This window comes from Drosophila elegans, unplaced genomic scaffold, assembly GCF_018152505.1.
Source record: "Drosophila elegans isolate 14027-0461.03 unplaced genomic scaffold, ASM1815250v1 contig_149, whole genome shotgun sequence".
NCBI lineage: Eukaryota > Metazoa > Arthropoda > Insecta > Diptera > Drosophilidae > Drosophila > Drosophila elegans.
In genome coordinates, this window is record NW_024545513.1 from 24,810,329 (window position 1) to 24,824,624 (window position 14,296).

The following is a 14,296-nucleotide window of genomic DNA, read 5'->3' on the forward strand; positions in this document are numbered from 1 at the left end:
AGTATTCTAGCTTCTTGACCAGTACACAAGCGAAATATTTTACAAAAAACACAAATAAGTAAAGACTTTTTCATAAAATATTTAAAATTTATTCCAATCAATATTAAAAGAAATTCTTTAAATGATACTCTTGAAAATTTATTATGTTTAGTAAAACTTCAACGTTTCCTAACATACATATGTATAAATAACGTATGTATCTTAAGTACTAGGGTTATTTACAAGCAAATTGTTCGATTTAATTTATGGTTAAAATCTAGTTTAAATCTATTACGAAATGTAAGTTTTCTGTGATAAAAGATATAGGACACAACTCAATTCTTCCTTGTTATCCATCGTGATGAGCAATTCTTTTGCGGATGAAGCAAGAGAGACGAGGAGAATAAACGGAATTTGGGAAGAAGAAAGAGACAGCGCCTATGTTTGATCGCCATGCTTGACAACTAGATTAATTAATACGCAGTGTCGGGCGCAAACAAAGTTAAGATTGAAGTACATTTCAATGTACATACAAATGTAGGTTTGTGTTTTTGTGTGTGGGGGCACTTCCATTATCAATGGCCAATGAGCACCACCACGCAAATGCTTCGTGTGACCTTTGAACCCCTGCCACCGTATCGATAATACGCCACTGCACATTCACACATCTTATTCTACATATGTACATACATACATATGTACGTAATACTCACCGAATGCTGTGTAATTTGCTTGGCATTCCAAAGTCCGCAGTGTGACAAAACGAAAACAAATTACGAGAACTACAAGCGAAACGTGCCCGTCCCCATCTCCATCCCCCATCTTGGGAACCCACTTCCATTCCCCCATTTCTTTATATGTATGTTAAAAATCATGCGTTTGTCTGATTACTTTTTACAATGTATCCCTTAAGATGGGTTACAACTTTAAAAATGAAAATTAAAAAGCTTCCTAGGTAATAATTACAAAATTCATATACATAATAGATCTGTTAAAATCAGTAAGAGAATAACTTATTATGTACATATGTGTTCATCATGTGTTCATGTGTTACGACTTCAAAAAACAAAAACCAAACGGTTTTCTAGATAATAATTTTCAATATAATGTGTTCAAAAATATGATGAGAATATATATTATACCAAAATTAGGCAATTTATTTATCTAATACCAAGAAAATTTATATTTTCCCAGATTCAAGAAAATCTTTTATATAACACCATTTTCACTCTATTTAATCCTCCGAAATCCCTTAAAATATCCGAAATAATATACCAGAATGGGTTAATGCCCTCAGCTTGTTATGCGCTAAATAAGGTAATTATGTCTGTCTGATAAGACTTAAGCAGCTAGACAATCGGGCCAACCATGAATGCGCAAATAAACCAGGCCCTCGAGTTGGGAAGGCTATCTTCTGTTTAGACCGTAATCCAAAGTCCGGCACTGTCGTCACTAATTTGTTTATGTTGTAACAAAGACCAGGTGCCTGGCTTATCTTGACTTGGTCTGGTCGGGCCCCAATCGCCGATATCGCTAATAAACAAACCAATGTAACCGATTCCACCTTTTTTATAGAGCCATATTTATTTGTGGACTTTGTAATCGACGGTTATATTACATTAAACGGATGAAATCACTTCAACAATGTTTGGTAAACTGATTTCGCTAACAGATATCGATTAACTAAAGATAACATGGTGTAAATATTGTTATGATCATTACGAAAATATTATGAAGCAACATTATATTACCCTTTTGATGGAATAGTTTCTTATAAGCAGTTAAAAAATTGTATTTCTATGCTGGATTAAAATTGTTTGCTTGCCTAGCAATGGAATTTTTAAAGATCAAGTTACGTTTTTGACGAATTAAATTGCCATAGGTCTCAAACAAGGTAAGTCTATAAAATTAAAATTTATTCAGAAATATTAAACTATTGAAAACTGAAACTAGCTGAATAATGCTTTAGTTTGGGATTGTCTATATATTTTACAACGACAGACATAAAAAGAGCTGCATTTCAAACCGATTAGCAGTTGGCCGCACGTAGACAAGACCCAGACCGCATATAGTACCATAGTCTCAACAGGCCCCGTCGTGGCATCAGTATATGTATATAGGCTATACATGTATACCTATATTGCTTTCCGTTATCGGGACCCAAAGAGTGTCGTCCGTCTGTGGGTAATTTCCCGAATGATCGAGCCTAGAATTCCATTGGATTTTGGACAGATTATACATTCGGGCATTTAGCGCACAACTTCAGAGGCCTAGGCATACTCTATATATAGAAGGAGGAAACATTCAGGTGACTATGACATATAGACGGACTTTGAATCAGCGGCGTGAGTGATTTTTTCTATATACTGGTGCAATACCTACATGTGAAAGGCGAATGAGTCGCTTGCTGGTTTTATTAAGTTTTTATTTCCTTTTTTGTTTTTTTTGTGCGCTGCTTTCTAGATGGATTGTACTTTGCTGATAAGGGGGTTTTGAATACTTTTTTATTATCTGCTTCATTCATTTAATGCCTTTGTTTTATAATTGTCGCCGGTTATCGTTATGAGGTATAAGCCTTAAAGCCACTTATTAAACAAAGTTCGCCGTGCTTATCGCAATCTAGTGACACAACGGGTTCAAATTACTCGAGAGTCCAATTGAAGGGGCGATTAAATTTCTGAGAATTATGGAAATAGATGAAAGATAGATTCCAAATGTACGTTTTTGCAGTATCGAAGTTTGTAAATCTTAAATAAATTCTTGATTTAGAAAGCTTGATTAACATGTGAAAGCCCAACAAATTTCGGCAATTGGCTTCTGAATAAAAATTTTGTTGTATATTTACGGAGAAATCCATTAAAATTATATAAACTTTTAATTCAAATACTTGTACAAATTATGGTAATACATTGGGCATGTTTTCCATTTATTATTTCTAATCCAGTTATATTCCAGTTAATTTTCTTTGACTCTTAAAGTCAGGTAACCAAAGGCTGTCCAACAATTCGTATAAAATATGTTGAAGAGTTATAGATGAGGGACTAATTATGGGTATTGGGGCATGTCTGCTATGTTCGACTACGTGTATTAAACCCAATTCGTCATGGGGCAAAAACCCAGAGAAGACTAGAAGGAACAGCAACGACGACACCACAAAAAGTGGTCTGGCGGTTTGGACTTTGGACGGTTTACGTGATGTCGTCGTCATGACGCCGACTTTGACTGCGGCTGAGAACAAATTCGATGTGTTGGAGCGTGTATTTCATTAAAAGCAAAAAAAAAAAAAAAAAAAAAAAAACAACAAAAAATAAAATAATGAAGGCAAACCAGAATCAAAAAGAACTCTTTGACTAAATTTAGACGGGACCAAAGACCATTTCTTGCGAATACGTCATCGCTTGTAGATAAATGTGTTTTTATACATTGGGGTGGCAAAGTAAGTTCAAACTTGTTTTACCGGCCCAAACTAGTTATTAAGCTTTTTTGAACAATGCAACCTAATATTATTTATTTTATATATCAAGTTATATGAAATGTTTGGTGAAAATTTCATGGGATTACTGGGGACTTATCATACATAACTTGACTGCTAAATAAGTAATATTAATGGAACTTGGTTAACGACAGAAATATAACAAATTTAAGATGAATAGAAAATCGTTGCGAAAATGTCATCACTGGAACCGTAGTTACAACAGTCTTACGCAACTTGTATCTCTATGCATATACATATGTAGAACATTAATGCTTTATGCAATTATTTGAAGCCCAGATCGGGGATCACAACCGCCATGTTTCCCGTTTCAGTTCGAGTGGGTCTCCATTAAGGAGCAGACATCTAATCAGACGGCGGAATTGCCTCGTTTCAATTCATTTTCGTCTGGCTGAAAGACGCTGACAAACTAAAGAATGTACAAACACACCCATATGCGTATTTGTATATATATTTTAATGATTTCTGTGGTTTTTGTACACAAGCTGATAGTGATAATATAGTGGCCCCCACGCATTGAAAGCGTGAAATGCTCGCTCTCTTTTTCCCTATCTGTCTGCTTCCGTTCCTCCGGCCTTGTCTTCGAATTGGTGATAAATTCCCTTAAAATATCAAATTGGTATTTAATTCCAAGTGAGTTAAGTACATATTTACTTGCATTAAAAATAATTATAATATTAGAAATATATTGTAACCGATTAGATTAAGCTGCCTCTTGGGCAGCAGTGCGCTAGTCACAATAAACATTTACATTAAAAAAAAATGAATATATCAAATAAAGCGCGCCATTACTTTCTTATAGCAGTCTTTTGGGCTGCAGTCTTTTTTCATGCCACTTTTATACGGCTTCAAAAGCTTTGCTTGCAATTGGGCTGTGGTTTAAAAACAAGTAAGTTTAAGAAATTTATAAAAAATTTGACTGCAAAGAGTAACAACTGTAATAGGTTATTTAAAACCAAAATAAGAATTTTGGCTTACTCAAAACATTATTAAATGAATAAATACCTACTAGCATATTTAACTTGTATTATATTTGAATTCTCTTAATCATCCTGTTTTTGTGTAAATATACATTTGTTTAAATTGAATTAGTTGACTAAGTTCTTCTTAAGCCAGCGATTAAGTGAAATATATCATGCTTTTTTAGGCAACCCCTTTACTTAACACAAAAAGCTATATTTAATTCTTGGTTTTACTGCGTACCTTATATAATATAAATCGATTTTTTTAAAGGTCTAAATATATATTCTTTGCGAAATAACCAAAAAATATGGGGCTGGGTGGCGGTATTTCCGTTCAATTATTGAGTAATGATAATGTAAAAATGAGGTCCGTTGAGGGAATCGCGGCACCTGTTGTGACCCCTGCGGCCATCGAGCACCTGGCCAAGGCAATAACCTGCGAACGGCCGAAGGAAACGGAGCTTTTGCCATGGACAACGGACCGACTGATGCCACACCCACTACCGCCGCCTTCCGGCTGGTGCTGCTGAGCAAATCAAATCCCGTGATGGGCTGCTACATGTTCTGGACCAGTCTGCTGGTGCTCAAAATGCTGGTGATGTCGCTACTCACGGCCCGTCAGCGGATGAAGACCAAAACGTTCGCCAACCCGGAGGATTTGCGAATCAGCCGGAGCCCGGAGGTTCGATTCGGAGACCCCGGCGTGGAGCGAGTCCGACGGTAAGTTAAAATATACCTATACCATGTAAATTTAGCAATCCAATTTTAAGTTTGGTAAATATCACTTGACTGAATTTAAGCAATAAGGTTTATTTTTATACAAGGATTTATTTGTGAGGATTTATTTTGAGGTACAAAATTTCGACCTTAAATATATGTATGTAACGTATATTTTATTATTCAAAAATAGTGTGTGTTCTTCTTAGGAGAAGAATATGTAAGCTGAAGAATTCGCGTTCATCAACTTTCTAGAATCAATCTTAGGATGTTGGAAATCACTTCTCATATGGTTCTTGTTATTAGGATTATTAAAAAACAATTATGAGGTTTTAATATTACTGAACTTAGATCTATAAAGTACTATATTGTTGTTTTAATCACGACTTCTTGCAGAGCCCATCGCAACGACTTGGAAAACATTCTGCCCTTCCTTTTAATGTCGCTGGTCTACGTGGCCAGTGGACCGAATCCCCTGACCGCCCGTTTGCTCATCCGCATCGGAGCAAGTGCCCGGCTGCTCCACACGCTGGTCTACGCACTAATCCCAGTTCCACAACCAGCCAGAGCCCTGGCCTTCTTCACCACCTTCGCCATCACTTGCTTCGAGGCGGGCTACGTACTCTTTTGCTGTATTAAGTACATTTAGACCGGTAGTGACCCCCACTTACCCAACTTTACTACTCACCTCACTCTCTCATATTTAAACAGCACCAGTGATGTCCAGGTACTATTAGGTACTTTTGTTCAGTAAAAAGTATAGATGTGTGTATAGCTTGAATTTATATATATAGGAATTTCTCACACACCTTATAAATTAGGTCATTTGCGTCATTTTTACAATACATTAAATGGTTCCGTAATAAAACTATCATAAAATGTTCTCTATGAATATTAATTTTAATATCCAACCAATAGAGCAAAAAATATACATTTTTTCCATTTAGGAGCAAATATCTAAAATGCCTTTTTTTAAGGATTCACTTATTCTTTGTAGTGGCAAATATAAGGATTTAAAACTAGAAGCTAGAAACCTTTTATAATTATAATGTTCTTTAGATGAATCTCAATTTTTTGTTTTAAATAAACTGACACTTGTAGAATGTACGCACAAAAAAGTATTAATATTAATTTTACAAAGGTCCAGTATTTACTTTGAATACGTTTCAGAAAAAATATTAGTCTCGAGGACTAGACTTACAAATCAAAAGGAAAATTTTAGATAACATAAGTAATAGTTTTATCGGTAAAATAAAAATAGTACCTCCCTGAAAAGGAGAATAGTTTTGTAATACCTTTTTTCTGTAGGTATAGGTATACATACCTATGTTTTAGAGATATATAAAAATTCTAAAATATAGTCTAAGGAACTTAAACATTTTAAATAGTAGTTTAGCTCACCATCTGGGTAGAATATAAATATTACCCGTCCCATTGCTGCACAGCACCGTAGATTCGGTTCGACGCAATTCGTAACCAGTTTGGCCGCGTGTTTTAATGATCTCCACAATGAGCTGAGTGCGGTGATCATTTTTATCATTTGTCGAAGTCGGCTCAAAGCGAACGCACATACCTCATCCGCCATGTCGACCCCAGTTGGAAGTGGAAACACAAATGACAGCCAGACGATGAGGCCGCCTGGTGAAATGTTTACCCTGGAAAATCCCGTCTTCTGCTGCTACCTTTTTTGGGCCACGGTGCTGGTGGTGAAGATGCTGCTCATGTCGCTCCTGACGGCCATACAGCGTTTCCGGTATAAGGTAAGCTAAGCCATTGTGTCGCTGCACTTGCTCAAAGGTCACCACCAATCCGACATTCCATTCACAGCTGCTGGTACTCGTACCGCTGGCACTGCGACGCAAGGTAAAATAGCCACAAGTCATCGTGATCACCCTAGATTAATTCGCTTAACCTGTTTGGCAAGACTCTAAAAATGGTTGCTCTTTTCGTTTTTTAGATATTTCCCAACCAGGAGGATCTGTTCTTCAAGAATCTCGAAGTGCAATTTAATGATCCGCATGTGGAGCGCGTTAGAAGGTGAGTTTTTGTTATATTCCTAATCTGTAATTCTATAATTCCGCGTATACAAAGCTTTAGGACTAATCTTATAAAAAAAAGTCACTAAGTATGTGAGTTTGCACAATACAATCTTCGAATCTTTATCTTTGACTGCCCTGGATTTTGTTCAAAATAACATTTCTTATTACACTTCAAGATTTAACTACTTTTAAATCGGTATTTGTGTGTCAATAACTAACGAGTTACTCCGCTAATCATCAAAATAGCTATACTATTAAGTATCATTGTTGACGACTTAAATTAGGCTGAGGCTCACTTAAAGGTACTTAAAATATAGCTTATAGTCCCATAGCGATTTTCAGCTCACCCTCAAAAGACAAATTTTTTCTTGAGCTTTGAATAGTACTTGTATTTTACAATCATTTAATTTAATTTTTACCCCACCTTCCAGAGCGCATCGTAATGACATGGAGAACATTCTGCCGTACTTTATCATGTCCTTGATCTACATTAGTACCAATCCGAGTGTCGGAGTCGCCTGTAATCTGTTTCGAGTGGCCTCCGTGGCCAGGATTATCCACACCCTGGTCTACGCCGTTTATCCGGTTCCGCAGCCGTCGAGAATCTTAGCCTTCGGTACTATGCTATTGATTACCTTCTACATGGCCGCCGTAGTCGCTTTGCGCACCCTAAGCTTTATCTAAATAAACTCTAGTCCCTATTGGCTTAACCCGTAAATGCTACAAGCTTTATTTCTGGTTTAGTTTTTGGGTTTAGCTTTAGAAATATTAAACTGGAATCAAAGGGTAAGTATATTTACAACTTATAAATCAAAAAAGTTAAAAAATAATGAGATTCTAAAAGTCCCTCAATCTCCATATATGAAATACAAGTAGATAAACTATACGATTTTTATAAAAAACAAACAAATTCAATTAGTTAAAGATAACCGTTACTTTTCTAAATATAATTGGTGCGCTTATAGGAAATAGACATTTGACCATTTACAATGACCATAAAAAATTTTTCAAAGTCATGGTCAATAAAATAAGGAAAACTGATTTTAAATATAATTTTTGTCTAACTGAGAATCTGATAAAAAAAATAAATAAGAAAACTACATACTTCCACGGGAAATCCTAAGTAGGCGCTATGCAAGAATAAAAACATCACAAACCGCTTGATTTTCAATTAATTTAGTTCTATAATTAGCTTGAGATGCAACAAAAACAAACAGTGGATGTGGAGAGGGAATCCGGGGAACTGGGACCTGGCACTGGGAATCTGCAGGACTAGCAGCCTAGTCCCTGAGTCTCATCCGGGATTTGCCAGGATAATTATATGTTGAAGCCGGCATCGCGCATGCACTTCTTGTGCGCCTCAATCAGCGCCAAACAGTTCTCCTCGCCGTTCTCCACAATGCTGGAGGAGATTGGACGGGGAGACATTTATGTATTAGCCATGTGGTTGCGTCATGTGGCACTCTCACACTCACCAGGCGTCACGTGCCCTTTTGGTCTCCGGACAGGCACAACAGGCCTTGCAGGTCTTGGGCTTCTCGCCGGCAGCTGGAGCGGTTGCGGATGCGGTGGCCACCGGCTGAGCAGCCGAAACACTTGGAGCTACGGCTCCCTGGGACATGCTGTTGCCCATTCTACAATTCGGTTGCCTCACTAACTGCTGCTGGGGGAACCAATAGACTGGGCGTTACAGAAAACTCTTCACGTTTGTTTATATAATAAAACTCACGTTTCGAGACAGATATTTCACCACAATTCGGTTTATCGGCGCACAGCACACAAAAATAACTAAATTCAAGTTCACTGAACAGGGTTGTCAAAGGTCTGACGTATATCGCTTTAAAACTAGAGTTGGTAGGTATCGCCAGAACTATCGTTCACCGTTTTTTTTTTTGCTTAGCTTTTTAATTTTATTTAAACCATGCAAGCATTCAGAACAAATTTCGATGTTATATTCTAGTTTATGTTGTATTATATTTGTTCAAATAAATGAATCTTTTTATTAATATATGATTAGCAACTAAACATATTGTGGCTTAAGAGATTTTATTGTATTACGCTTAGCAATTTTAAAGCCAATGGCATACATCTATATTTTGACATACAAAAAATTCCATTTTATTAATGTATACTGACTTCATATTAATGTCAAATTAATTATGTATCTGGGTTATTTTTGCAACCTTTCTACATTCTGCAGTGTGTTTCAGCCGACTGGAGGTCAGGAAGATAAACAAATAAGAGCACAAGTATTTGTATTTCCATTATATTTTAATAGCTGTGAAGACGATTGCCGATGTACATTTAAAATAAACTAAAAATACGGAATCATTTTTTTTTTATATACTGTGAACTACAAATTTATGGCAAACACAAACGATGATTTTGAAATCCATGATATAGATTTCAGGACACGCGACAGCCCTGGCAAAGAACATTATACAACACAGAACAGCTGTGGCCCATCGACATCGAACAGTGTTGCACAACAGCCGAATGCAAATGTCAACAAAGGATTTTGGTTTTTATTCTTATTTATTTCATGTTTCCATTTGCTCGATGTTGGCGGCCTGCTCCTTCTTCGCCGACTGCTCCACCTTGAGCCGTTGCAGCATGTTGTAGGACACCAGGTCGAGTTTCAGGTGCTGCACACTCAGCGCACTGCCGTCCCACTCGCGCAGCATTTTCAGCTTGAGCGGATCGCAGAGGTTCATCAGCTCCAGGCCGCCGCTTCGGAACTCGTTGCGCTCCTTCTCCAGCGTCATGGTGATCACATCCTTGCGGGCGGCATGCTGATTGGCCCGATGTTTGCCAATCGACTGCTTCAGGTTGATCTGCTCCAGTTCCTCGTCGAACCGGGTGAAATACAGTTCGATCAGATCCTCCAGCTCCTGTGGAGTCAGCGGTTCGGTGCGTCCCCCATCGATTTGGCCCAGAAACCAGCTCAATTTCTCGCCGGTTATGTTGCTCTTGATGGCATGACCCAAACGCACTCGGTGCTTGTGATTCTGGCGACGGGCTTTCTTGCCCAACGCCTTGGTTTTTCGGCTATTTGGGTGCTTGCACTTCTCCAATTCCTTGCGAAGATTCGTCTGGTGTTTGTGGAGTAGTAAACCTTATTTTAGTTCTACATCAAGCACTATGTTTACTGCATTCTTACCATTTTGATGCGTAGTTTCACGTTGTTTTGATTCTAGTGTTGGTAAACGCTGGCGGGCACATGCGGCTCGCGATCAGCTGAGTAACTAGTGGTGGTTACTTTAAACGATAGTTTGAGTTGACCGATCTTTAGTTTCAACTCAGTTCCTATTCAAATATTTTCTTTCTTCTAAATCTTTATCTAATATTTTGTTCTTCTAGTTCGATCATCAAGCATTTTCTGAAAATCTTCAAAAAATTGTTTTCTTTTTACATGTAGCCTTAAAAAAATAATAGGTAAAGTTTTCATAAAAAATACATTTGCAAATCTAAGAGACAAATATAATAGCTGTATTTATACTAATGCCAATATTTAATCCAATGATCGTGCACTAGATATCGATAGTTTCCAGTCCATCTCCAGACAGAATCATATGTTTTTGCACACATACACACACACCTGCTCGATCGCATGAGGCTAAAACCCACGATCCGAACCGATCCGCGTCTATTCCCGTGCATTTCCAGGCCCCAAAGTCCCCGCTAAATGGCAACACACCTGCTCAGAAATGGCGCTACCTGTTGGCTGCTCAGGAACTGCATTTCCCGCCAGGCGACAGTAAGTATTCCCAGAAAACTGCCGTCAGTCCATTCCTTGGCAAAAGAAAAACAACACCGCCGTTATGTAATCTCAAAAACACCTAGCGTGCGTTCGAGCAAGAGGGAAATACTTATCTCCGCACTCTTTTAATCGGAGCGAATTTGTTTTCGTTACACGGAAAAAAATAAGATTAAAGATCAGAAGGTTTCAGGTCCTATTTTTGATTTCTAATTTTGAATTCCATTTTTAAAAATTATTATTTTTTTGTAAAGTGTAGATGTTGCTTAATAATATAATTATGAAGATTTTAAAATATGACTCAAAACTAAAGCATAAGTACTTTAAAATACATATTTTATTATACAAATGTAGTTTATCAAAATATTTAATTGTAGAAAAATATTTATGTTGCTTAAAATTGTATTGCAAAGTTAAAACGCTTTTCTTATAAAGATACTTCAAATTGTAACCTTAATATAATATTGAATTTTAAAAGTGCTAAATGGCTTATGTAGTAAGCATAACTAAAATATTTATAAAAATATTTTTACAAATGTAAAAATGTGTTGTCTCAATTAAAACAATTTTTTTCCCAACTTAAACTGCCTTCTAGTAAATATTAAACTAACTAAAATGTTTTTTCCCTCATAGTTGAGACGCTGCCTGCATGTGACTCCCAGTCTGGACAAGACGGTCTCCTTCCACCTCAGCGACATTGGTGAGGGCATCCGCGAGGTGACCGTCAAGGAGTGGTTCGTGAAAGTGGGCGACACTGTGGAGCAGTTCGACAACCTCTGCGAGGTGCAATCGGACAAGGCATCGGTGACGATCACTAGTCGCTACGATGGCAAGATCACCAAGATCCACCACAGCATCGATGAGATCGCATTGGTGGGCAAGCCTCTGGTGGATTTCGATGTGCTGGACGAGGAGGGCGATGACGCGGATGACTCCTCTTCGTCCTCCACATCCTCTGAGAGTTCTGCCAGCGAAACGGAGCAGTCGCAAGCAACGGGAGCAACCGCTACGTGCACTGGCGGTCGTATGATCACACCCGCCACGCCCTCCGTTCGTCGCCTGGCCAAGGAGCATCAGTTGGATCTGGCCAAGGTACCGGCAACGGGCAAGCATGGTCGTGTGCTTAAGGGCGATATACTGGAGTTCCTGGGGCAGGTGCCACCGGGCACAAATGTGCCACATCCCACGCTGGTAACTAAGAAACCAGGTGCTAGTGCTACTGCTGCAGCTGCTCCTGCTCCTGCTGTTTCTGCACCCGCCGATCGGGTGGAGGTGCTCAAGGGAGTGCGCAAAGCCATGCTCAAATCGATGACGGAATCCCTGGTAAGTGGTCATAATGTTAATTGCCATAAGTATCCCAAATAAGCATTGTCTTCTTCCCCCAGAAAATTCCGCACTTTGCGTACAGCGACGAGATTGATATGTCACAGCTGGTGAAATTCCGCAGCCAACTGCAGGCGGTGGCCCAGGAGAAGGGAGTACCCAAGCTTACCTTCATGCCATTTTGCATTAAGGCCGCCAGCATTGCCCTGTCCAAGTATCCAATTGTTAATAGCTCACTGGACTTGGCCAGCGAGTCTCTGATCTTCAGGGGAGCTCACAATATTAGCGTGGCCATCGATACGCCGCAAGGTTTGGTGGTGCCGAACATCAAGAACTGCCAGGCGAAGACCATCATCGAGATTGCCAAGGATCTAAACGCACTCGTGGAGCGCGGACGCACTGGCTCCCTGAGCCCAGCGGACTTTGCCGATGGCACCTTCTCGCTCTCCAACATCGGAGTTGTAAGTAGTGTTAAGTTGTTGTGTGGCAAACGTTATGATTACCTTGTGAATCCCTTAGATTGGCGGCACCTACACGCACCCCTGCATTATGGCGCCTCAGGTGGCCATTGGAGCGATGGGAAGGACCAAGGTGGTGCCGCGTTTCAACGACAAGGATGAGGTGGTCAAGGCTTATGTGATGAGCGTGAGTTGGTCCGCCGACCATCGCGTCATCGACGGCGTGACCATGGCCAGTTTCTCGAACGTCTGGAAGCAGTATCTGGAGCAGCCGGCTCTATTCCTGCTGCAGTAACTCCAGTGATTCAACTCCCACGCATTAGGCTGTACACTGTACTGTACCCCATGCATTTATCTAGACATATAACTAATTGTGTAAATTGTACATCAATCCGTTTTGCTCTGGAACATGTGCCATGTGCCGCCGCCCATCCCCGAAACGTGCATTTATAGGAGGCACGCTGCTCTGAGCGGCTCCTCGATTACTTTAAGCTCCTGGCGCACATGGCTGGCTTCCTTATATTTTTCTTTGTTAACCCATGCATTTATACCGCATATCAGTTCTTTGTAGTTTGTTAAGCAGCAGCTTTAGCGTACAGTTCAACTGTAGTGTGTGCATTTATTTTAAAGCTTTGTTTTAATGGCTGTCCAATAAATATCCAAAACGGTTTATGTAAAGCAGCACCATCTTTTTGCATATTCTCACGGCGCCTAAGTCAGTTGTAAAATATTTGTAATTGGTTTACAGCTTTGTCTTTGTGGCCTTGTGGCGGCTTTTTGTGATTGGTCCACCTCTTGCATCCTTTAAAACTGGAATTAAGGGCAGTTAGTTTTAGGTTCCGGATGTCCTGGAAATCTCTTAGATTTAGAGTTTTTTATTTTAGCTTTTGGTATAAAAAGTAAAATATAAAAAATAATTGCAAAAACAGTGATCATTAAATCGTAGAGTAATATAATCTTAAAATTATTGATTGCTACTCTTATAAGTTCTCTAGGGTCCATTAAAAGTCCTTAAAGTAAGACTTTTGAATTAACGCCTCCCAAAATGTCCCTATCTACGCTTAATGGCCCTGCTATTACAACCAGCCAGAAAAAAGAACTCGTATATTTTTAAGAACACTTTTGCGTAAAACTCGCATTACTCGCTATGAGGGTATGTACAATGTACATACACGTTTTTATACCCTTGCAGAGGGTATTATAATTTCAGTCAGAAGTTTGCAACGCAGTGAAGGAGACGTTTCCGACCCTATAAAGTATATATATTCTTGATCAGCATCACTAGTAGAGTCGATCTAGCCATGTCCGTCTGTCCGTCCGTCTGTCCGTCTGTCCGTCCGTCTGTCCGTCTGTCCGTCCGTTTATATGCAAACTAGTCTCTCAGTTTTAAAGCTATCTGCATGAAACTTTCCCAAAAGTTGTCTTTCTATTGCAGGTAGTATATAAGTCGGAACGAGCCGGATCGGACAACTATAGCATATAGCTCCCATAGGAACAATCGGAAAATTAATGAAAAAAAATTATAACTTTGCTGTTTTTTAATTTTTTGTTTAGTTCTTCGACATATA

The 14,296-nt window shown here is 38.9% G+C and overlaps 5 protein-coding genes across 8 annotated transcripts; 3 read left to right on the forward strand and 2 right to left on the reverse strand.

Annotated features, from left to right (window-relative positions):
* Positions 1 to 2,214: 2,214 nt before the first annotated feature.
* On the forward strand, positions 2,215 to 6,565 carry LOC108148164 (microsomal glutathione S-transferase 1). 2 transcript variants are annotated; one of them, XM_041710771.1, is made up of 3 exons: positions 2,215 to 2,287; positions 4,706 to 5,154; positions 5,548 to 6,565. In XM_041710771.1, exons 2-3 carry the CDS (start codon positions 4,904 to 4,906, stop codon positions 5,798 to 5,800), a joined length of 504 nt encoding a protein of 167 aa, XP_041566705.1. In that variant the 5' UTR covers positions 2,215 to 2,287; positions 4,706 to 4,903; the 3' UTR covers positions 5,801 to 6,565. The 2 variants fall into 2 exon arrangements, with proteins under 2 accessions (XP_041566705.1, XP_017130552.1); XM_017275063.2 differs by lacking the exon at positions 2,215 to 2,287 and having other exon boundaries at positions 4,533 to 5,154.
* Positions 6,566 to 6,670: 105 nt separating this feature from the next.
* On the forward strand, positions 6,671 to 7,908 carry LOC108148163 (microsomal glutathione S-transferase 1). 2 transcript variants are annotated; one of them, XM_017275060.2, is made up of 4 exons: positions 6,671 to 6,911; positions 6,979 to 7,014; positions 7,109 to 7,188; positions 7,622 to 7,908. In XM_017275060.2, the coding sequence occupies exons 1-4, from the start codon at positions 6,735 to 6,737 to the stop codon at positions 7,872 to 7,874; spliced, it is 546 nt and encodes a 181-aa protein (XP_017130549.1). In that variant the 5' UTR covers positions 6,671 to 6,734; the 3' UTR covers positions 7,875 to 7,908. The 2 variants fall into 2 exon arrangements, with proteins under 2 accessions (XP_017130549.1, XP_017130550.1); XM_017275061.1 differs by lacking the exon at positions 6,979 to 7,014 and having other exon boundaries at positions 6,672 to 6,911.
* A 442-nt stretch (positions 7,909 to 8,350) lies between these two features.
* LOC108148165 (cytochrome c oxidase copper chaperone) lies at positions 8,351 to 9,029 on the reverse strand. 2 transcript variants are annotated; one of them, XM_017275064.1, is made up of 3 exons: positions 8,920 to 9,029; positions 8,666 to 8,850; positions 8,351 to 8,592 (listed from the first exon to the last, which is right to left on the reverse strand). In XM_017275064.1, the coding sequence occupies exons 2-3, from the start codon at positions 8,821 to 8,823 to the stop codon at positions 8,508 to 8,510; spliced, it is 243 nt and encodes an 80-aa protein (XP_017130553.1). In that variant the 5' UTR covers positions 8,824 to 8,850; positions 8,920 to 9,029; the 3' UTR covers positions 8,351 to 8,507. The 2 variants fall into 2 exon arrangements, with proteins under 2 accessions (XP_017130553.1, XP_017130554.1); XM_017275065.2 differs by having other exon boundaries at positions 8,666 to 8,853; positions 8,920 to 9,001.
* A 677-nt stretch (positions 9,030 to 9,706) lies between these two features.
* LOC108148124 (translation machinery-associated protein 16 homolog) lies at positions 9,707 to 10,460 on the reverse strand. The gene is made up of 2 exons (XM_017274974.2): positions 10,351 to 10,460; positions 9,707 to 10,282 (listed from the first exon to the last, which is right to left on the reverse strand). The coding sequence occupies exons 1-2, from the start codon at positions 10,351 to 10,353 to the stop codon at positions 9,731 to 9,733; spliced, it is 555 nt and encodes a 184-aa protein (XP_017130463.1). The 5' UTR covers positions 10,354 to 10,460; the 3' UTR covers positions 9,707 to 9,730.
* Positions 10,461 to 10,770: 310 nt separating this feature from the next.
* On the forward strand, positions 10,771 to 13,409 carry LOC108148180 (lipoamide acyltransferase component of branched-chain alpha-keto acid dehydrogenase complex, mitochondrial). The gene is made up of 4 exons (XM_017275082.1): positions 10,771 to 10,947; positions 11,581 to 12,270; positions 12,333 to 12,731; positions 12,790 to 13,409. Exons 1-4 carry the CDS (start codon positions 10,876 to 10,878, stop codon positions 13,021 to 13,023), a joined length of 1,395 nt encoding a protein of 464 aa, XP_017130571.1. The 5' UTR covers positions 10,771 to 10,875; the 3' UTR covers positions 13,024 to 13,409.
* The last annotated feature ends 887 nt before the right edge of the window (positions 13,410 to 14,296 follow it).

Coding starts and splice junctions, on each gene's coding strand:
- LOC108148164 (XM_041710771.1), top strand. CDS start 4,904: ATGGACAACGGACCGACTGATGCCACACCCACTACCGCCGCCTTCCGG. Junction 5,155..5,547: donor GGCGTGGAGCGAGTCCGACG/GTAAGTTAAAAT, acceptor GACTTCTTGCAG/AGCCCATCGCAACGACTTGG.
- LOC108148163 (XM_017275060.2), top strand. CDS start 6,735: ATGTCGACCCCAGTTGGAAGTGGAAACACAAATGACAGCCAGACGATG. Junction 7,015..7,108: donor CGCTGGCACTGCGACGCAAG/GTAAAATAGCCA, acceptor TTCGTTTTTTAG/ATATTTCCCAACCAGGAGGA. Junction 7,189..7,621: donor CATGTGGAGCGCGTTAGAAG/GTGAGTTTTTGT, acceptor CCCACCTTCCAG/AGCGCATCGTAATGACATGG.
- LOC108148165 (XM_017275064.1), bottom strand. CDS start 8,823: ATGGGCAACAGCATGTCCCAGGGAGCCGTAGCTCCAAGTGTTTCGGCT. Junction 8,593..8,665: donor AAAAGGGCACGTGACGCCTG/GTGAGTGTGAGA, acceptor AATCTCCTCCAG/CATTGTGGAGAACGGCGAGG.
- LOC108148180 (XM_017275082.1), top strand. CDS start 10,876: ATGGCAACACACCTGCTCAGAAATGGCGCTACCTGTTGGCTGCTCAGG. Junction 12,271..12,332: donor AATCGATGACGGAATCCCTG/GTAAGTGGTCAT, acceptor TTCTTCCCCCAG/AAAATTCCGCACTTTGCGTA. Junction 12,732..12,789: donor CGCTCTCCAACATCGGAGTT/GTAAGTAGTGTT, acceptor TGAATCCCTTAG/ATTGGCGGCACCTACACGCA.